The following is a 22,843-nucleotide window of genomic DNA, read 5'->3' as shown; positions in this document are numbered from 1 at the left end:
TGGTTTCCAAGAAAATATTTACATTATGTTATTTTTATGAATTTAAAAATAAAGAACGGTTTCGATTGATTTATTTTTCTATTAATAAGTAAAATTAACATTATAACATCTAATATTTTATATTATTTTTCAAGTATCATAATTTTCCTATCCCCACTCAGCGGTGCATAGGGAACTGCATTGATACTCTTTTTTGTTCGTATTGCCGATTATTTTGATCATTTAGAAAGTAAGGTGATCGGTGTTAAGCCTCAGATGCCAGTCTAGGGACAATAAAATATAGCAGTTAAGGCAATTCCTTCATATGATGGGCATTTCGGTTTTTTCAAATAGTAGCGGTTACTTACACCGTTTCACAAATTAAACTGTTTTGTAAAACGGTTTCTAAATAATAGTTTTGATAAGAGTTAAAAAAAAATCTGGTACAAGCAATTTTAAAACAGTTCCATAAAAAAAAGTGTCACTAGTAACACAATCAGGATATGTGAAACTGTTTATAAAATAACAGTTTAGAGCAGTGAAGGCAAAACTCGTAGCCACCCCTCCCCCCCGTAGGATAGCAATATTTTTTTTCTTTAGAAACAGTTTCACAAAGTAGTTTAATTTGTGAATGAATAATATTAGATATCAACGATGTTTTGAGTACGTCCAAATATATGCAGACTGGCTGGATTTCCTCCCTAGGAAGTTATTCAGATCAAAATTTAGATCTTTAGCGAGGAAATCCAGCCAGTTTGCAAATGTTTGAACATCCTCAAAACATTGTTGAATCAACTAACTGGTAAAAGAAGAAGCACAATTGCTTTCAGGCGTTGCCTAGTAGGTAAATTGGTTCAGCCGGATGAATCTTACCCACATGATAAAGGTTTCAGCTCTTTTTCTTCACAAAAGTCAACAGGTGGAAGTGCTGAGGAAATAATTATGTTTAAACATAGGCAGCATGGTAAAAGTTACACAGTGTGTAAAATGGCCACTTAAACCAGCCAACGACAAATCATAAGCCCTGTAAATGCCTAGACTTCTATATTCCCTTCTCAAAAATGATTTACATCTGTTGCAACTAATATAAGAAGTTTTTTTTTCGGTAACAGTTTAATTTTTGTGTAAAATTGTTTCCCTTGTTTCGGAAGAACAACTGTTTCGTTTTTTTACCACCCTTTCTCAACATACCCGTAAATTGTTTAAAAAACTGAGGGTCTTTGTATCGGTTTCACTTCACTATAAAATATATATTTTTTATAGTTGAACGACATATTACAGCCAGCTTAAAAACAAACATTCGTATCCTCCCTCCAAGGAATCGAACCTGGCACCTCAACCATGGTAAACGAACGCGCGAACCTATATAATACGAGGCGGACTTATCTCAGCTTGATTTTCTTCCCACCTAGATAGAGGCATTCTTCTAGGGTTTTGGTTGTAATTTGCCCACAGAACAGTATTCTTTATCCGCCCGGACGGGTCAGGAAAAAATGAAGATTGACAGACTTGTTGTTTGCTAAGAAATAAGGTCGAAATATAATTTTAATCGAGTTAAAAAATTTACTGGGTTTACATAAGTTGGGTACTTTATCTTCCGAATTCTAAAATGAGCACAGGAAGTAAAACAAAAAATTTAAAAAACACGTCAAATTTTTTTTTTGCTCTATAAGATATTGTATTTAATTTTAGGTCACACATAAATGTTATTTTATTTAATTCCAAGTCGTCAAAATGGAATGTCAAGTAAATTAAAACGAGCAGTTTGGACACCTCTTTCTGTTCGCGTTCAATCGAGGAATAAAGCTGCCAAAGCTGCTCGCGATATTTGCGCAGTGTACGGTGAAGATGCCAGGTAATTTCAACCTGGAAGACAGGAAGCGTTCCGGACGACGATGAAGACCGCTTATAATAATAATAATAATTATGGATAACTTATATAGCGCCATTTTCGTAATATAATACCTCAAGGGCGCTTTACAAAGTGATTATAGAAAGATTTAAATTTAATTTTAACTTTAACTTTTTAATTTAAGAAAAATAATGTACTTTTTCATACTACTTTTCCACCACATGCTAAGAATTTATTCAAATGATTTATAGAACAAGTGGGTTTTAAGTTTCTTCCGAAACATCACCTCACTCTCTCAGTTTCGGATTTCTGCTGGGAGAGCATTCCATGCCGTAGGGCCTGCGACCGCAAATGCACGTTCGCCAAATTTAGTGCGCTGTTTGCGTAGAGGTATAACAACTTTACGCTTAATCCATAGTATTCATGAAGATCCTTTTCAAACCACGTAAGAATTGGCTGAGCAGATAAAATGGAGACCGTCTTTGAAACGCAAAAACCATCGACGAGCTGTTCTTTCATTCATAGGATCTTCACCCTATACACTGCAAATATCGCGAGCAGCTTTGACAGTTTTATTCCTTCGGTTGAACGCGAACAGAACAAGGCGTCGAAAATGCTCACTTACGCCTACTTGACATTCTATTTTAAAGGCTTGTAATTTAATAAAATAATATATTATTTCATTCTTCCGAATGACGTATAATAACCGTTACTTTTTTGTTTTACTTTTGGAGCAAATTTTTAAATTTGTTAACAAACAAACACAGCTTATGTTAACACTCAATTAGTAGTTCGACATTTGGCAGACGATGATACTTCAAATCTACAGAAATTAAGATAGCAAACACGCTTTTTGTTCGCCGTGAAACATTAATTAGCAACATTTTACAGAGTCGAAAATATTTCAGACTGTTTGATTAAAGTAGTCAGTTAATCGAGTGAAGAAAAGTCCGCCCTGTAGTGTTATGATTGGTGCATTTGCCTATCATACATGAGGTCCTGGGTTCGATTCCTGCGATGATCGGCATGAAATATTGTTTTCAAAGTTGCTGTTACATCAAAATTTATGTTATTGAATTATCAAAAACCACAACGGATTAAAATTTTCTCCTTTATTTTTTATTTCCTCATTTTTTTCTCAGGCTAATCCTGGGGATTGGTTTGCAGAAAAATCCTGCATCTCGTCCTCAACCGCTCTTTATTATCTGCAGCCCTCTTTGGCTCGACTTAAAAGGGGCAATTCAAGTCTTCGCACACTTTTAAATACTCCCGTCGAGGGTGTCCTCTGTAATTCGTCCCCTCAATCATTCCCTCTAATATGTAATGGAGGATACCCTCATGGCGCATAATGTGGCCGATCCACGGGTTCGCATCTCTGAGATGGTTTTGATCAGATAGCTCCCTTCTTTGGTTTTACTGAGAACCTCGTCATTAGTGATGTGGTCCCAGGAAATTCCCTACCGGCAATTTCGACATCTAGCAGTTTCCTATCATTATGAGATTCGGAGTTCCAATCGCGATCTGATTTTACTATAAATAGTTAGAACTTCTTTAGCACATAGACAATACTTCTACACAGGAAAAAAGTCATACAATATGCAGAACCATGGAAATGTTGCAAGAGACACAAAATAAATAAGTTAATGACTACTTTTCTCAGAGAAATTGGTCGCAGTCTAAAGGGTTGATAGATGGCCAACACATGTTTTAATTTGAATTGTTAGTATATATTTTTGGTTTTCGTCGATTAAATTTTTTTAGATTTTCATGATTTTTTAATCTGTCAACAATATTTTAAGTTTGTCCAAATTTTTGTAGACAAGGACTGGATTCAACTCCCTGGGGAGCTGTTTATATTAACATATTACAACAGAGATAAAAAACATTTAAGAGAAGGTAATATAGAAGTCTAGGCATCTACAGGACTTATGACCTGTCAATGGCTGGTTTAAGTGGCCACTTTACACACACTGTGTAACATTAACCATTCTGCCTATATTTGAACATCTATATTCCTTCAATTCTTTCATCTGTTGATGTTTGTGAAGTTAAAGAGCTGAAACCTTTATTTATGCGGGTGAGATTCATATAATTGAATTATTTCACCTACATACTAGGCAACGCCTGAAAATATTATTTTTTCAATTTCTATACTTCTTCATGGACCAGGTAATTTATCAACAATATTTTGAGTTTGTCCAAATTTTTGTAGACAAGGACTGGATTCAACTCCCTGGGGAGCTGTTTATATTAACATATTACAACAGAGATGAAGAACATTTAAGAGAAGGTAGTATAATAGTCTAGGCATCTACAGGGCTTATGACCTGTCAATGGCTGGTTTAAGTGGCCACTTTACACACTGTGTAACATTCACCATTCTGCCTATATTTGAACATCTATATTCCTTCAATTCTTTCATCTGTTGATGTTTGTGAAGTTAAAGAGCTGAAACCTTTATTTATGCAGGTGAGATTGTTTTTACTGTGTTTTTTTAAAAATATGTTTTGTTTACCATATATATATAAATTTCTCATTTTGTTTATTACATCTTTTACTTTGTTTTTCACAACAAATTTCTTTCTTTTTTCTCGGTATTTTACAATTTTTTTTAAAATATGTTTTTTTTACTAATATGTTTTTTAGTGTGTATTTTGTTTTTATTACGAATTTTACTGGGTTGCTTAATGTTTTTTTTATCATGTTTTTTACTGTTTTTACTACATATTACTATGTTTTTTAATATGTCCACTAATGTTTAGATATATTGATTACTGTTTTTATGAATTTTTTACTTTCTTGGAATGGGGTGAATAATTTTAGTTAGATAGTCAAAGCAACTTTGTATAAATTATATTTTTTTGTAGATAATATGATAAAAAGTTTGCTTGCGGAGCTTTAGATTTATTTAGAGCAGGCATTGCCTATATAGGAACTGATAGATCCTCTTAAGTATTCCGCTATACCGCACTCCTTCGCTTGCTTGATTTATCCTTAGTGTTTTAGTAGAATATTTGTTTGTAATTTGGCTAAAGTGATTTTTCTAATACATAAATATTTATTTTTATTTTTAAATGTGACTTGAGAAAAAAATATTTTTTTGTTTTAATTCAGCAAACCTCATCATGTCTATCTTTTGCCCGTATATTTTAACAACTTCAGTCATAGAGATGACTCATTTTTTCTCTGATTAAATTTATTGCGATAAATATCTGGGTATTTGTCCATTCGGATAACTGGAGTTCAAATAAACAGAGTTCTACTGAATTATGTATTTATTTTTCAGTTCGACCCTGTTACCATCACCGTAACGTGTGTTCAAATTAGTACCGTGCGTTAGAATCGTACGAAACTTAAAAGTGTCAGTAGACGTATACATATTATTAGACTTACATCATTTTAAACGTTCTCTTCTCTATAGAAAACCGTATAAATCACTAAAATAATCGCATTGCACCAAAATATTGCATTTAATAAAGTTTGTTATGTTACCCATGTTTAAAAATAAAAAAATGCTACTATAGTGAAAGCAATAAACTTCTAAGGTAAGAATTTATTTTATTTGTTCAAAATTAGGTTATTTTAGACTATTTTTAAACGTAACCTTTCTGAATTCACATTGCTACTGTTCTTCGTTTCACAATAAGACAGCATAATATTATTGACATTATTAGATGAAACATTATCATATATCCTTAGAATCCTGAACTTTCGGAACTTTACTGTTTTTTTCTTAAATATATATTTTTATCCCTTTTTTTTTCCTTGGTTCCTCTTTCTCTCTCCTTCCAAACTCATTATCTGATCCCACATCCCTCATCATTTAATATGTATAACATAATGTACTTTATTTTTTTTACATATGCAAGCTTTATCTCCTAACTAAAAGAGCTGTTAGTTTTAATTGATTAGGTTATTTTTATTTTATGTACGAGTATGTATCTTTTTAAATATATTTATGGTTTTTCGTACAAACTTTTGACCAACTCTTTTTTTGACGAGTCTGTTTTTTGGTTGGCTGGAAGATATCGCTTTTAGCAATAAGGCCGTCAAAGTACTTGGTACTTATACTTGAAGTTTTAAATAAATTAATGTGGAACTTCAGCCCTACGGGAAATATGATACAATAAAAAATTACTTGCGCGCGGTACAAATTAGAGCATTTAATTGTACCTGAAAATGTACGACAAAAATAATAAACAATATTTTAACAAAACCGAACTACTTTGAACGACATCACTGGTTCATATGAATCGATCAATTAAAAGAGAGCAATGGAAGATTTCCAGTTTGCTCGCCGTGAATGTACCAATGTGCAGAACTGATCGAGAATAAGCGGAAGAGAACCTCTGACGTCACACGTGGAGTTATTTCAGAAATACAAAACTTTAAAAAATCATTCTTTTTTGGCTTAGCTTAATAGTTATTAACAAATAAAAAACCACCAAACTTCCTCATTCACTAATCAAAAGTTTATGATTAAAAAAAATGTATGAAATAAAATTCGTATTACTCAATTTAAAAAAAAAGATAACTATTTGTTTTTCCTTTCATCATTTCTTTTCTGCACCTAATGGTGCATAGTACACTGTATTTGTACACCGACCAAAATTTATCCAGATAGTAACATGAAGGTAGGGTGATTAGTCTTACGTTTCAGGTACCAATCTAGGGACTATAAATATTATAGTGTGAAAATACCCTTTTAAATAAATATTTCATATCAACCATGTCGGGAATCGAATCCCAGATCTCTTGCATGGTAGGCAAACGAGCTGACCATTACGAGTTCGACAGTATTGTATTAAAAAAGTATTGATATAAAATCGGTCACTAATTATGAGTTTTTTTGTTTAATAAATATTTAAGTTGATATTTTTTACCCAAATGTAAATAACTTGTGTTCGGAAAATGGGAATTGAGTTGTTGTCGAGTGCGATTTGATCCTCGGAGCCTTTTATGTTGGTTCACACATATTACATAACGTTGTCGGCCTCGTGGAGGAGTGGTCAGCGCGTTTGCCTAACATGCAAGAAGTCTCGGGTTCGATTCCCGACACGGTTGATATGAAACGTTTTTTTTTTTTAATAGAGAAGAAATATATGCGTTCTTATAATTTACCCAAATATTTAAAATTTGGTGGCCATTTTCAACGAGTTGTAAATAACTCACTATTAGAAAATGGAAATCAAGTTGGGGTAGAGTGGGGTTCGAACCTTGCACCTCTGATTCGTGAGTCCACAACACTGGTCACGGGACCACAACCCAATTAAATTATAAAACCAAAAGTACCAAAAGTATGTAATAAGTATGGTAATAGAACTTTGAAATATTTAGTACCTAGATTTTTTAATTTATTGTCGAAAGAACTTAAATTTAACACATAATGGTTCCATAGCAAAATAAGAGAGTGGCTACTTAATAAAAAGTTAATATATGAATAGTATTTTCTTGTATGTAAAAAAAAATGAGGAAAAAATAATATTAATATTATTTGTATATGTATGTATACTTTGATTTTTCCGGCTGTTAATTATATTGGTTAATCATTTTTTTTTATAAATATAGATAATTTTATTTTAGTTAGTATAAATATAATCTCCACCAACAAGCTACAGAAAGTGGCTTAGTGGGACATTTAAATAAAATAAATAAATATAAAAATTCACAAGCGATTGAAAAGGGTATTTTTAAACTAGAATATTTCAAATTTCCTGGACGGGCACCTGACGCCTAAGACTGATCATCTTACCTTCATGTAACAGAAATGATTAAGATACGCTGCGTTTGTTGTGACCAGGCTGGTGCAATCCAGTGCCCTATGCACCGGAAAGGGAATGATGATGATGATGCTATAACGTTATTACTTTTTGCATAGTCTTAATCTCTTTGTTTGTCAGTTAGCTTTAAGCTATGAGGCCGTGTTTGCTGGGTGTAATAGTGTTGAGTTGTGCCTACTTGGTGACGTCACATTCTTCCTTGGACGATCCCCCCCTCTTCGCCCCTCCCCAGGAGAGTTCGGACAATCAAGTTATCCTTGAGAGACAAAGGCGGTACCTGCTATATCCTAATGGCGATCCTGCCAGAGTTCAGGTATTTTGTATTAATAATTTATATTCACACGGTATGAGAGATGCAGGGAGTAAAAAATTAACTATGGAGAGTTATATCATCAGCTTTGGTCCCACGGGAGTAATGCGTAATTACTATTTATGAGAGTTTAGAAAGAGTGGCTTCTGGTCTATTTTTGGTAAGCAGTTATTAAGGTTAATCAATATAATTGCAAATATATAAAAAAATCAAAGCGGAAAATTAATTTGTTAACTCTTAAAAGACTGTGGTAAATAATCCCTTTGCGCACAGTGATGTAACACCGTGTTAACGCTAGAAGATGGAATATTCTAAAGTTCAGACATTTGAAAAAAAACTTGGAGATATACTGTTTAATATTTTTTTTCCATAATTTATACGAATAAACTTATAGTTTAGCTCTATTATAGCAAAATAAATTAAAAATCACAACAGTGTGATCACAGCAGATAACGAAAGGATGAAAGGAGAGTTTCTGGGGCCTCCAAACCAGGACCGAAGAGAAATACGATAGATTCATGAGGGTATTTGAAGCAAACTTAGAAATCCCCACCAAAAACGGAAAATTAGTTATTTATGCCAAAATAAACTATACATAAAAACCTATCTACCGAAATAATAGCGTATTTCAAAACCGTCTCCAAATCTTGCAAAAACAGATTTCAAAAATACTACTTGACACCGCAAACCAAGCATTTTTCGTTGAGTTGGTTAAGCATAATTAGAAATCTTACAATTCTTTTTTCAAAGTTTTTCGCAAATATCTCAGTTTTTTATCTATTTATTTAATTGTAAAAATACACATGAATAAAAATTAATATACAAAAAGAGAATTACACTTATTAAATACAATAACCCCACCAAGCCACTTTTTTGGTGAATTTTCATTTATTATTACATGTCCGCTCCCTAGTTGGAGCATATGGTGTCCACAATTCTCTAAGCATCTCTGTCAGCTGCCAGCTCCTGTGCATCTTCCCAAGTCCGGTTTGCGTCCCGTTGTTCTGACACAAACTGCCGACGAACAGTCAGCGGTGAACGTCAAGGACGTCGAGAACCTAATGTCTTGTAAAGTAGGTAAGCGTGGTCAAGGCTCTCAGGAGGCATCCGCAGCACATGGCCAAGCAATTGAAGTATCGCTTCCGCTTGATGACAGTTGTCACCGGAGTTTACTGCGTCCGTTCTCTTATTACTTCGATCCTTACAAAGTCAAACCACCGCACACCCAAGATTCTTCTGAGGACACCTATTCTCAAAACTCAGAATTTTGCTGTTTTGGGCCCTGGTGCCACGATTCGCATCCATAGAAGAGAAAAGGTGTTATGCAGGCGTTATATAGGCGGCATTTGATTTTCACTGAGTAAATATCTGACCTCTAGACTGCCTTTTTAGTGCTAAATAAGGCGTTTGCTATTCCTAGCCACACTCCCAGTTCTTTTTTAAAAGTAAATATCTTTATATAAACAATTACAGTCAAAATAAGGAGCAGTAGTTAGTCAGTATCCGCTCAATCAAAAAAATTGAGTAACTCCTACGATTTTAAAATTTGTTCTAATATCCTCACATATTTTGCAATTCGACAGTATCTAAAAGCTTCTTCAAAAAAGTATCCATCTTTAATTTTGCTCTCCTGTAAATTCCACAAAATTCAGAGTGGACAGTATATGTAGAGACTGTTGAGATACGTGTTCGGCATGACTGAGGGATTGGGCATGAGTTACGTGTCATCATTTTTGAGGACTCGGGGTATGTCTATGTGTATTGATTTAATTTATTTGTTTCAGTTTATTATTGGTCTTGGCTTACCTCTGGATTTGGAAGATCAAGCAGTAACCATAGGTTATGTGATTAAGCTTCTTTACCACGTGCCCCAAGAAGCGTCAGACTACGCTGTGAACATGTTCGCTTCCGCTGCAGAAGCCAGAAGCGCTAGGAACACCAGAAACTCGGCAAAGTGTAACATAGATCACGGCGCAAACACAACAATGGGGAATAACGAACTCTGCGGTATAGAAGACGCAGAAAGTAATGCGAATATAATTACACAAGAAAGCAATAAAAACGATTCAATGAAAAATTCCGGAAGTGCAGACGGAGCAAAAAGAAATGTTATTTATTCAGAGGGAGGAATAATTGCAGAAGATGAAAATTATAAACGGAATTTAATGAAAGTTCGGGAACAAGAAAGGAAGAAGTTTCTTGAAAAGATTCCAAAAACAACGCGATGGGATATTTACAAAGTTTTAGAGAACTTAGTTGAGATGTAAGTAAAAATATTGAATTAATTTTACTGTATTTAATTCGTATAAAAAACGAAGCCGATGCTCGTTTATTAAAGGATGCGCACTTGTTTTTTTTATATATGCTTTGCTAGCTAAGGTATTTAAAAAATATAAATATATATGGGAGTTGCATTATTTTTTACTTTGCTTATAATATGCAAGGTTTATAATAAAAAAAATATTTTTCTATTACTTTAAACTTTAGGTAAGTTTTTGAGATCAGGAAGGATATTCTAGAGTGAGGCAATCAGGAACTTTTCAGCATTTGCTCATGTGGAAAGGAAACCACTTTAAACTCTTCAGGAGAAGCTGGCCTGTTGACAGTAGCCAACAGGCCTTCCGTTCCACTAGAAGAGTCTTCGGCATTTTGTTCCCTACATTGGTTTATTTTACCAATTGCCTGCACAATTTTGATCATGTATAATAGTACCTCTCGTGGGAGTTTTTTATTACCTATCACCGATAGTATGTCGCGTCGATCTTCACCCAGGCTTCTGCATCGCGCATCCAGCTGTTGTCTCTGATAGCTGAAAAAGGGGCAATGCATCATCAGTTGAGGGACATCTTAAGGTATTTTTTTTTAAGATACACAATTTTATAGCATTCTTACTTATTGTAAAAAATAATAATATATTAAAAAATAAACAGCCAGTTTGAGGGGTAGTGCCATATATAAAACATAAAATTTGTCATCTTTAACCAACCCTAAAATTATAATACTTAAAATACATAAATAGTTAATTCCACATTTTTATTTAATCATTTTTTTTTTTAATTACCAGTGACTGGATTTCGTAGTGACCGACATTGATTGCGCCACCTGCTCGTTAGCAGATAAACACTCGCAATGCTGGTTCGCGGAATGCGTTAGCTTTTATTTGCTTTGCCCTTAAAACCTTAATACAATGAATGTAATTACCTACCTTATTCTGGGTTCTGGCTCCTTTATTGTCTGAAACTTCTGTCTCGGCACTCAGGATCAGATCAGATTTGATCTTGTGGTCAAGAAGGAGGAGCACTTGACAATGACACGACATAGTGGATTTCATGAGTTATTGATCGCAAAAATAACTTATTTGCAATCACGGTGAGAATATAAAAAACACGTACACTTACGATTAGCTCAGTTGTTATTATGGGGCCAGGACAATATCGGTACCCACGGTAGGCAATGCAACATCTTAATCCAGGCCCGGTAGGTAGCAAATATTCGAACACTTCATCCTTGTAACTATGCTTATGTATATATGTGTGTACACAAAGAGTTTGACTGATGGGAGTTCAAACAAATTTCAATGGTTTATGGCCGGGATTTTACATAATCATGGGAATAAAAGAGTTTAAATTAAAATTATTTAAGTATAAAGTAATAAAAATTGTATTAATTGAAGTTTTGGTTGAATGTATACCATGAAAAAAGATGTAATTTATATAATTTAACGAAGTTTAATAATAAAAATGTATTTGAATCATATGTTTTAAATTTTATTAAAACTATAACAGGAGGCTCTGGAAGTCCTCGGGCCCAGGGGTAGTTAAATGATTCTCTGAAAGCGAAATTCCCGGCAGTTAATTCTTATCAAGTAGTGTTGTTTTTATTTTAATGAATAAAATAATGGGGAATGAACGTGTGTTAATTGATCGCTTAATATTATTTCATCGGGGCAATTATTTAAGCGGTTTATTTATAAAACTTCAAGTTTATCTTATTTTTAAACTTTTTATCAAAAAACATGATTTTATTTGATAAGGTGGTTTGCAAACGTGAAGTTTTCCTTGTTATTTCTCCAACTTTGGAAGTGTTTGTTAATCCTGTTCGTTTTGAACGACCTTCCCGTTCGGCTTACGTAACCCACGTAGCCCGCCCAAACCTAAAATGAAAATGAATCTTTTCATAGAAGTCCTTAGTATGACATTTTGTAATGTCTGTAAATTTAATCTTTCGGTAGAGGGATGACAAAGGGGTAGGTACTCGTATATCTTTCAATTTCTAAGCTGTACTGGACAAGCAAATTCCTTCTGTCACGTGGTTTAAAGTGTGAAAAGAATAGATGAATCCCATATTTCAATATGGGCATTTTAAATGTCCACCTTGTCGTATATTGGTCTCCACGTTTGGCTACTATGCAAGATGTCTCGGGTTTGATTTTCAACGTGGTTGACATGAAATATTTATTTAAAAATATGTTTTGGATAAAAATATTTCACAGTCCCTGGACAGGACAAAAAATATTAAGATATGCTGCGATTGGTGTACCAATGAAGTGCCTTATGCACCATACGGTACGGAAAGGGAATGATGATGATATCAATTAATGTTAACAATGATTTTATTTACTACATAAAACTTCGAGGCATTTCAGCATACAATTTTGACCCTGTATATAAATTCAACTATTTTGTGAAATTGCTATATTCTTATCATGTCTCTGTCAAGTTCTATAGTTTTTTACATATACTTTTAATACAATTTCACATGTGAAGAACTTCGGCATAATATTATTAAACCCTAAATGAGGGTATTACTTGCAACCCTGGCAAAACCCAAAATCTTAAAAAGTAAGGTATGAATCCAAACCTATTCAGTTTACAATAATTAAGGATCGTCTTTTCTAAACACGATATTCGCCGTACTAAAGCCAGTATCGAGACGCATTCATAACCCGAAAAAAAAACTCACCAAAACACACTAAAAACCGGCTAAAAAAAAAAAAAATTAATCGTTTTTGCAAAACACGATATTTTATCGTTGTCCCTAACTTTAATCATTTGTATTGAGCGGTTTTAAAATACACATGTACAATAATTTTAGGTAATAAGAGCCTATAAAATACCTAAATTATTAGTAGTAAAATAATGCATTCTTACTAATAACGTACACATTTTTTTTATTTTATCAATTTAATTTCCGTGAAAACGTTCCATTGCATTGGCCACTCCCCTAATACGTCACGATTCGGGTATATTTTAAACTTGGTTCTGACCATTTTAAATTTAAATAAAACTTTGTCACGAATCTGATCGGGTTGTGGTCCTGTGGCTAGTGTCTCGGACTCACGGACCAAATTTCTGTGGTTCGAATCCCACTCTACCCCAACTTGATTCCATTTTCTAATAGTGAGTTATTTACAACTCGTTAAAAATGGCACTCAAAATTAAATATTTGGGTAAATCATAAGAACGCAGATATTTTTTTTTTTTTTTAGACAAAAAAAATAAAAAATATTGACGTCACACTTATCAAGGCTAAACATGTTGCATTTTTGGACGGACATATTTTTTAATAATTTATTTTTTAAAGTATTCTGTGAAAACATTTCTCTGCAATATCCATATTGATTTTGAAAATCTTTTAAAAACAGCCCGGATTCCATTTTACATCTTTGTATGTACCTTAAAGAAAAGATTTTTGTTTTATTTTATTTGTTTGTTTAGTTAGATAGTTAATACAATTATTTTATTTATTTGTAAACAAAAAATAATTAAATCAAGAATCAGATTACGGAATGGTCTGTTTTGTTTTGTTTTTTTCTCAGTTGCCAGATTAATAGTTTTATTGCAGATAGTAAAAGTAATGAAAATGAGAAAAACAGTACATAGAGACATAAAAATTATTTATTGCAGTAAATTATTAAATCTGATAAATTACATTATAACATAAAACTTTTTAGACGTATTTATCAATTAATACATTATGATTAAATGAAAATGAAGAAATACTAAAACAGTAATATTTCATAATATTTTGAGTGTGTTTGAAGACACGTACTGGAGTTTAACTTTCTTAACCCTTCAAGTACGAAGATGATAATATGGTTACAGTGGACAATGTCACGAAACACTATCCTAACTTCCCCTGTTTTTAAGTAAATATGGTTGCGTTTACAATATTTTGCCCCTAAACATATTATGTCATTTAGTAAGTGGAAATGGAATGAACAGTCTGTGGAATTAATGGCAAATTTTTAATTTAACGAAATGTTAATGAAACCATCTTAAAATTTCATCCCGAGAGAACAATATCTCACTATTACCAAGGATATAACTTTTTGATATAGGGTGGGCGCCATAGAAATAAGACATTCTATAGCAATTAAATACTCTAAATCTAATAGTTTAAGATGAATTAACGTAAGAATAAATACCCAGCACAAATGAGGCACTTTTTTGTGTGTTTTTTTCTTAAAATTAACGCATTACGTTTATTTATTTTTGACTATTAGATTTAAACTTACCGAAATGAAAAATTTATAAGAAAACGTAAAATATATATATTTACAGGGATTAAGACCTATCATTGGTTGGTGTAAGTGGTAATTTAACACTATTCTGGCTATTGTTTGTGATTTCCATTACTCCACAATAGAGAAATATCACATACTACGAATACCGATAAAAAATATATAAAATGGTTTAAGAATAATTAATTGTATTTCCAAAACCACTATGGATATTGTGAAGAAATTTTTTCATATACAACTTTAAAAAAGAAATTGTTAAAAAACATGTTACTAGAAAAACGCGACATGTTTTGCATTGATAGTTGTGACTTCAAAATTTGTGACGATGTTCCATAAAAATTTTAATGGTTAGAAACAAAGTTGAAAATAAACATAAATCGTGATGTATTAGGGGCGTGGTAAATACAATGACCGTTTTTGCGGGAATTCAAAAAAACTAATTTAAAAATATTTTTTATACTACTAATGAGTAGCAAAAAAATTTTTTTTTACTTGACAGTATTTTAGGGACCATTTTTATTTTGAAAATGTAACAAAAAGTGATATTTCTTAACATGAAGTTGTATGTTACAAAGTTTAAGAAGGCCCTTACACATTTTTTGACGCTTCCCTGTGGGCGAAATCTGTCGAGTTTTTCATTGATCTTTTGACTACTGGATTTTTACAGTTCCTAATAATTTCAGTTGAAATATTGGCCTCTTTCAGTATTGGTGTTATGTTTAAGGTGATTGAATCACACATAAAAGAATCCGCGTTCGATTCCCGGTGAGAATACAAGAAAATAAAATTGTGATTTTTGTCAAGCCTAGGTGTTCTGTGGCGTTATTTACCACTATAATTAGGATTTCTGGGCTATTATTGCGCGAAAATAATAATAAGAAAAAAAAATCTAGGTCGCAAATAAAAATGTCAATCCTTTTCTAATAAACTTTTTATTTGCTTTTGTAATTTTTCTTAATTTAATTATTTACATTGATTTTATTAATTTTTGTCACTATTATCTATTATCTATATCATATTTTAGATTTTAAGAAACCTGAATGTAACTTAATTTTTTTATTTTATTATGTTTTTAATATATATGTATACTTACTTATATCTACATGCACCATAAATTTTATAATGTATTCTAGATTTATTACACCCACGCACAGGTCAAGCCAATGTAGGATTTTTTGTTTTAATAAATATAGTGATATTAATAAAAAAAGGTTACAACAAAAAAATAAAACTAAATAAACATGATTAACAAATTACAACAGGGATCAAGAACATTTTAGAAAAGGGAAAACGGAAGTCTCTGCATTTACTGGGTTTATGACCTGTCATTGGCTGTAAATTGCCACTTTACACCGTATGTCATATTCACCATTCTGCCTATATTTGAGCACCCATACTTCTTCAATTCTTCTATCTGTTGATTCTGTTAAGTTAAAGATATGAAAACTTTATTGTTTTGAATAGATTCAACTGATAGAATTATTTTGCATACTAGTCAACGCCTGATGACTTTATTTTAATATTACCTTTATTAAAAAAACTAATTGTTTCATTGAAACTTGATGGACTGAATGAGTCAAATCAATTATTAAACTCGTCATTTCGGAGTAGGTACTATATAAATGATAAAAGAAATGAATAAGTAATAATTTTGTAGTGTAGAATGAATCAATAAACATATAAAACAATTTAAATACTACGGTCAGACCTCAATATTTTTAATAATTCTATCACATAGATGACACATTTTAATCACTATGAATAAAAATAATGTTTTAGATCAACCGTAACATTTTTTATATTTTGTGCATTTAAATGTATTTAAGACCCAGAAGCGAGTAAACTTTGAACATTTAACGGGAAAATCAAATTGGTAAAGTAATTAAATAATTTTGGCTGTCGTAATTGTGACAATTAACATTAATTGATATGAGTGGTTTTTGAATAAATAATTGTTCTTTGCTTCACAACGGGGTAGAGGTTACATTATTATCAAACTCTGAATTAAGTTGCCTTTTTGCTGAAATAGCACTTAAAAAGCTGAAACCTTCCTAACTTCAGTAAAATCAACATTGAGGGAGAAAACCCATCTCCATCCCCAGCTGTCATAGAGTCCTGGAGGACTCTGTCAGCCACGCTATTTTAACGAATTTACTTTCTACATTTTTTTCCAGTGATTTTAGTTAAAATCTAGGGCAGAAAAGAGCGTACAATTAATAAACATATATGATTTCTCTACCTTGGTCTCCTTGAATGCCTCCGTCACAACTAATTTTTTACTATTTTTTTAATAAAACATTGTAAATATTTACAAAGTTATCAAACATATATGCACTAATGTCCCGATTGTGTCGTATTGTAAACTTAAGACTTGTCTTGATCTTCCTTATCATTGAGCCATGACATTTTTGGCATCACCACATACAAATATGGAACTTGCATTGCGAGAAACTCACTCTAAAAGTTCAGTATGGGCTTTATATGTATCAATTGGTGGCGAAGGAGGAATATAAATACAGCCGATTATATGTTTCTTTGAGTTAATAGAGACACATAAAAATAACTGACCAGCAACATTATTAGAAGATTCAATGTCCCGATTGTGTCGTATTGTAAACTCGAGACAAGATATGGACTTTTTTGGTGTAAGTCTTAATAGATTTAAAAATTCACTAAGATAGACCGGATATTGTCTTGAGGTAGCAATTTTTTTTTGTCCTCGCTTTAATTTTATTTAATTGTATTTTATTTTATAAGTGCCTGTATTTATTATACGAAATTGTATTTACCATCGTTTGAATGGACTGCATAAGTCCGTCAAATAAATAAATAAACATTACAGATAGGGATATACTGGAGAAAATACACCCAGATGTAAAGCTTATTTTATTTTATTTGTTACTAAAACCAACAAATGGAAGAATTGAATAAATATGGATGTGTAAACAAAGTCACAAGTTGAATGTCGCGCGGTGTGCAAAGTGGTCACTTAACCATAGATGGATCATAAGTCAGGCAAACGCCAAGGCTATCATGTTTATTTTATTTATTTATTTAAATTCTTAAGTAAAGAAAAAAAAATCATTGACTGACTTATTGCTAAAAGCAGTCATTTCCTAATTCAATATTTCTTTTTCTAAAATGTTATTAATCACTGTTGTAATATGTTAATCTTAATAACTCCCTAAAGAGTGAAATCATATTTTTGTCTACAGTAATTCGAATTAACTAAAAATATGTTTTTTTTTGTTTGATATTTTTTACATTTAATTGAATATTTTAGGTTGTTTTTTTTATTGGGTGTGGAAAAAAGTTGGGTTTTTTTTCTATGGTATTTGCTTAGGATTAGGTGTTTGCTTTTACGTTTCAAATTTTATTTTATTTCATTACAAGCATTCAAAATGACATTTCAAGTAGACGAAAAAGAGCATTTTCGGCATTTACATCTGTTCGCGTTCAATCGAAGAATAAAGCTACTAAAGCTGCTCGGGATATTTGCGCAGAGCACGGTGAAGATGCTAAGAATAATTGACTAATTTGTCGTAAAATAATGAAGGAGAATACATTGTTGAATAATTTGTTGTATTTTTATTGTTGTTTCCTTTTGTTTTCTTCATTTGGAAGGTGTATAAAATACTCTCTTTCCTCTTACTTAAAATTCCATTTTGAAGACTTGCAATCATTAAAAGTAATTCTTGTCACGTAAACACAATACCTTTTAGAACAGAAAATTTTCTTTCGACCTTTACCGTTTTATTTATAGTTTTGATACTCATTTTTAAATTTGGAAAAAAAGAACTCAACTTATGTTTACATCTAAAATTTATAAATATACTTATGTGAATACATTGTAAAAATATAACAACTAAATAAAAAAAGTCAAAAGTAAATTTTTAAACATTCGTATTTTGCCTTTTTAAGAAGTTCTGTATCCCCGACGAAATCTCTTCTGAACAATAACTTTTCCATCGAAAGCACAGAGCGTGTTTCTTTATACTTTTGATTATTGCCGATTGAACATTACTTTCTATTTGAAATAATCTAATACCACCCTTAATCGAAAAGCTTAAATGAAAAACTCTTGCAAGTGGTTAAATTTCACGAAACTAATAATGAAATATAAGGGCAGTTAGAAGGTACTTATAAAAATTAACCAGCCCCGTACTTTGTTAAAAGAGTAAAATAAACAATATTTTGAGTTTGCCCAAATCGTTGTAGACAAAGGCTGGATTCAACTCCCTGGGGAACTGTTTATATTAACATATTACAACAGAAATAAATAACATTAAGGAGAAGGTAATATCCAGCTAAAATCCACATGGTCCACCTGGTCAAGGTAAAATTCACCTGGTCTATGAAGAAGTATATAAATTGAAAAAATAAGATTTTCATAAGCCCTGTAGATGCCTAGACTTCTATATTACCTTCCCCTAAATTTTCTTCATCTCTGTTGTAATATGTTAATATAAACAGCTCCCCAGGGAGTTGAATCCTATCCTTGTCTACAAAAATTTGGACAAACTCAAAATATTGTTGATAAATCCACCTGGTGCATGAAGAAGTATAGAAATTGAAAAAATAAGATTTTCAGGCGTTGCCTAGTATGTAGGTGAAATAATTCAATTAGATGAATCTCACCCGCATAAATAAAGGCTTCAGCTCTTTGACTTCACAAACATCAACAGATGAAAGAATTGAAGAAATATAAATGTTTAAATATGGGCAGAATGGCAAATGTTACACAGTGTGTTAAGTGGCCACTTAAACCAGCTATTGACAGGCCATAAGCCCTGTAGATGCCAAGACTTCTATATTACCTTTCTTAAATGTTTTTTTTCTATCTCTGTTGTAATATGTTAGTATTATAAACAGTTTTTTAATTATTGTTATTTTTTTTTATTTTTTTTTTGTTTTTTTTACAATAAACATGATAATAAAACAGAGTATTAAAAAATAAGGCATAATTACATATCAATGAAGTACATATTAATAGAAAAATAGTAAACAAAATAATCCCAAAAAGGCATGTCCTGTTCGTGGGTATACAAGAGAATGTTAAAGAATTTTTGCTCCTAAAGTAAATAATGGACAGTTATAATAATCTTGTATAACATAAGAAAGAAAAAAAAAGTATTCCGTTAAAGATAATATGGTATTTTTTTTTATAGTAATTAAAAAAGGAAATGAAAAATATTTAAAAAAAAACACAAAAATATTCCTTATTATTAAAGGGCAACAAAATAAATCATAGAAAAAAAGAGTTCATATCTTTAGTTTGAATCCAGGATAGTGCATGTTTTTTAAAAGAAGGAAAATTTTGAAAGTTTGGAATCAATGAAATATTATCAGTAAAAAAAGAATTAGAAATTTTTGGCCCTATAAAATATGCATGTCTTTGTGCGAGCCGCGTTTTGCAATGAGGTATTTCTAACACACGATTCCTTCTTTGAATTGATCTATTTGAATTACCTGTAAATAAATTTTGGTTCTTAGATATATATTTTAAACATTGAAAACAATATATTTGTCTTACATCTAAAAGTTTAGCTTCTAGGAACAATTGGAAAGAGGGAAAAGTGCGATTTTTGTGAAGCATTATTTTTAATATAAATTTTTGATTAGTTTCTTATAGTTTTAAATTGCAGAAATGGATTAAATGGTCGTGCTTGCATTCTGAAGACTATTTGTGAAGCAGCTGATACTCCTTTTACATACAAAAATGGTCTACTTGGTGAACTAGTTCACATAATTTTTACGTAAGTACCTATTATATTTGCATATGCTATCAGTATGTTTTTGACCAGTCATCTCCTCTCAACCCCTATCCAATCCAGAAAGTATGGCCAGGGTCCCAATTAGGATCTAAGGTTGTATACGGGGAAACTAAAATAAGAAAAATGCTCTGACCACGTGTGTTTTATTGATCACAAGTTGATAGAGTGATATGACGTTCTATTTTCTCTGCCTACCCCCAAGGAGATACGGCGTGATTGTTTGTTGTTTGTTTTGTTTGTGATTTGAAAGAAATATTAAATTTTCAGAAATAAATTAAAATTTTTATTTATTGCTATTATATTTTTTTTAACTTTTAAATTATTATTTATTATATTTACATATTTTTTTTGCAGTTTCTGAATTACTAATATTTCTTAACTTTCAATTGAATTTAATTATATTACTGGGTTATTTTAATGTGTCGGTACACTTGATTAATAACTTACATAGCCGTGGAAAATGATTATTGACGGTTTTTAGAATGTATGTTTCAATGTACCCTTATCTTTTATATGAATCATATGTAAAAATTATTGTTTTTTTCCAAATAAATAAAAAAAAAAAAAATCAGGATAGAGGTAGCCGCTTTTAACTCTATGCTGTCCAGCTCTTATAATATATAATAATATTTATTGGATTCTTATTTTATGGGATTTGTAGTGAGTTGATAATTTGGTGGCCTCCGTGGTGTAGTGGTTAAGACGCTTGACTCACGCACGGAATGTTCCGGGTTCGATTCCCGGTGAGAAATTAAAATGTAATTTTTCTCAAGCCAGGTTGTTCTGTAATGTAATTCACCACTGTAATTGGGCTTTTTGGCCTGTTGTGGTGCAAAAAAATGAAATGAAAAAAAAAATCATTTTTACAGTCCTTCAACAAGTGATGAAAAGGTCTCTGCTCACTCTGATAATGAATACCACGCTGCTGAGAAACTTGGTGCTGATGAAAGAAGTGACTGCGAACGTCTCTTCCCGGAATGCCACGAGTCGCTAATTGAAATGTTTTCTGAAGTAGGATTCGAATCGGTGTTCGGGTAAAAGGATCAATATTTATAATCCACCAATTATGGTAAAACTAAAATAAACTTCTGATGATTATTTTTTGCGTTTTATTTTTATTGAAAACATATATTACAGTACATTTGAGTAGATATACCTACATTTAAAATATTGCCAATAAGTTTTAATTATAAAAAAAAACTCCTTTTGGGACAATATTATGATCTGACAATGATTGTCAATAATTTAGACATGATTGATGGATCCAGAAAACGAAAATGACCGAGAAAGACATGGCACGGTCAACTCCATCAAATGCTTGAAGATGGACACGTCAAGAGTAGGAATAATAGGCGTGCTTGCATGATAAGATGTATGAATGTAGACGAAGCAAAGTCTGTATGGAAAAACAGAGTGATGTGGCTTCTGTCCTCTTTGTCTAACCCCTTCGGGGAAACAGCGTGATGGTTTGTTTGTTTAGATATATGTCCCTTTTCGCGTGACAAGAAATAAACATTTTTTTCCATCTGTCAGTCTATAGCGCTAACTATGCAAAACAAACTTTTTTTTTGCATCAATTCATATATTTAACATACCCCTTAATTTTATTCCAAAATAAATTAAAACTTATTTTATCTGGTTGCGATACGCTCTCACTTGATTTTTAATGATGCAGACGCTTACACACATTTGAACCACACAAATACACACAAACACACCTGTACACTTACTATCATACAAATACAGGCAAACACACCCTTTAATATACATATATGTATACAGCATGTAAATGGAGGGGCGGATCATCGGTGGCAGAGCGATGGGAGGTCTTAATGCCTATCGATTTAATCCCCATGTATGCTCAGCGATATTCAGTCGTTTAAAAGCTATTAAGATTTTTAAGAATTTTTAGTAAAAATCCGATTTTAGGCTGGATGTCCCAAGTGTAGCCAATCTATTAAGTCTACGATAGTTATTTTTTTGTACAAGTAGCTCAATAGTAGGTCTTTTATCCTACAATACAATTTTGAGTCGTTATTTGATTTAATTCCAAATAAAAAATAATATTATATTCTAAAAAAAGTATGAATCATACATACATACAAATACGAACATAAACTGGTATACAAAATAAATTAATCCTAAAATTAATAAAATATAATACAAAAACGTAATTGTTATAATAATGGAAATACTATAACGTGTAAATTAAATTTATTGTTTATGTAACAAAATAACGGTTTATTTGGTAAATTATATACAGAGGAAATAAGGATAAGGAAGGAAAGCAATGAGGGATACGATAAATTAATACACATATAAAGGATATTACACAATATATTATATATACCTTCACATTTATGCATGCATTTATACACAAATACAAGAAAATACACACACGTCAAAATATTTTAAGGTAAATTCCTACTTGCAAAATTCCTCAATATAAAAATATATATTTTTAATGTAAATAAAGAGAAACATTTGCGTTCTTATTTGAGTTGTAAATAGCTCACTGTTATTAAATGGGAACCGGGTTGTGGTAGGGTGGGATAGGAACCTTAGACCTTTGATCCCGAGTCAACTACACTATCTACGGGACCACAACCAGATTAAAATTTATTA

The 22,843-nt window shown here is 31.7% G+C and overlaps 1 protein-coding gene across 1 annotated transcript; it reads left to right on the top strand.

The window, feature by feature from the left end:
* The first annotated feature begins 5,192 nt into the window (after positions 1-5,192).
* On the top strand, positions 5,193-21,314 carry LOC148276364 (uncharacterized). The gene is made up of 5 exons (XM_088234372.1): positions 5,193-5,376; positions 7,736-7,924; positions 9,706-10,184; positions 20,090-20,200; positions 21,088-21,314. The coding sequence occupies exons 2-5, from the start codon at positions 7,745-7,747 to the stop codon at positions 21,254-21,256; spliced, it is 939 nt and encodes a 312-aa protein (XP_088090498.1). The 5' UTR covers positions 5,193-5,376; positions 7,736-7,744; the 3' UTR covers positions 21,257-21,314.
* Positions 21,315-22,843: the final 1,529 nt, after the last annotated feature.

This window comes from Micrasema longulum, unplaced genomic scaffold, assembly GCF_059751315.1.
Source record: "Micrasema longulum isolate JH-2025_06_02 unplaced genomic scaffold, ASM5975131v1 h1tg001232l, whole genome shotgun sequence".
In the NCBI taxonomy this organism is placed as follows: Eukaryota; Metazoa; Arthropoda; class Insecta; order Trichoptera; family Brachycentridae; genus Micrasema; species Micrasema longulum.
This window is presented reverse-complemented; position numbering and strand designations above follow the sequence as displayed.

Excerpts from the sequence above, each read along its gene's own strand:
- LOC148276364 (XM_088234372.1), top strand. The coding sequence starts at position 7,745 with ATGAGGCCGTGTTTGCTGGGTGTAATAGTGTTGAGTTGTGCCTACTTG. Across the intron at positions 7,925-9,705 it reads GCGATCCTGCCAGAGTTCAG|TTTATTATTGGTCTTGGCTT; the intron begins GTATTTTGTATT and ends TATTTGTTTCAG. Across the intron at positions 10,185-20,089 it reads TTAGAGAACTTAGTTGAGAT|AAATGGATTAAATGGTCGTG; the intron begins GTAAGTAAAAAT and ends TTTAAATTGCAG.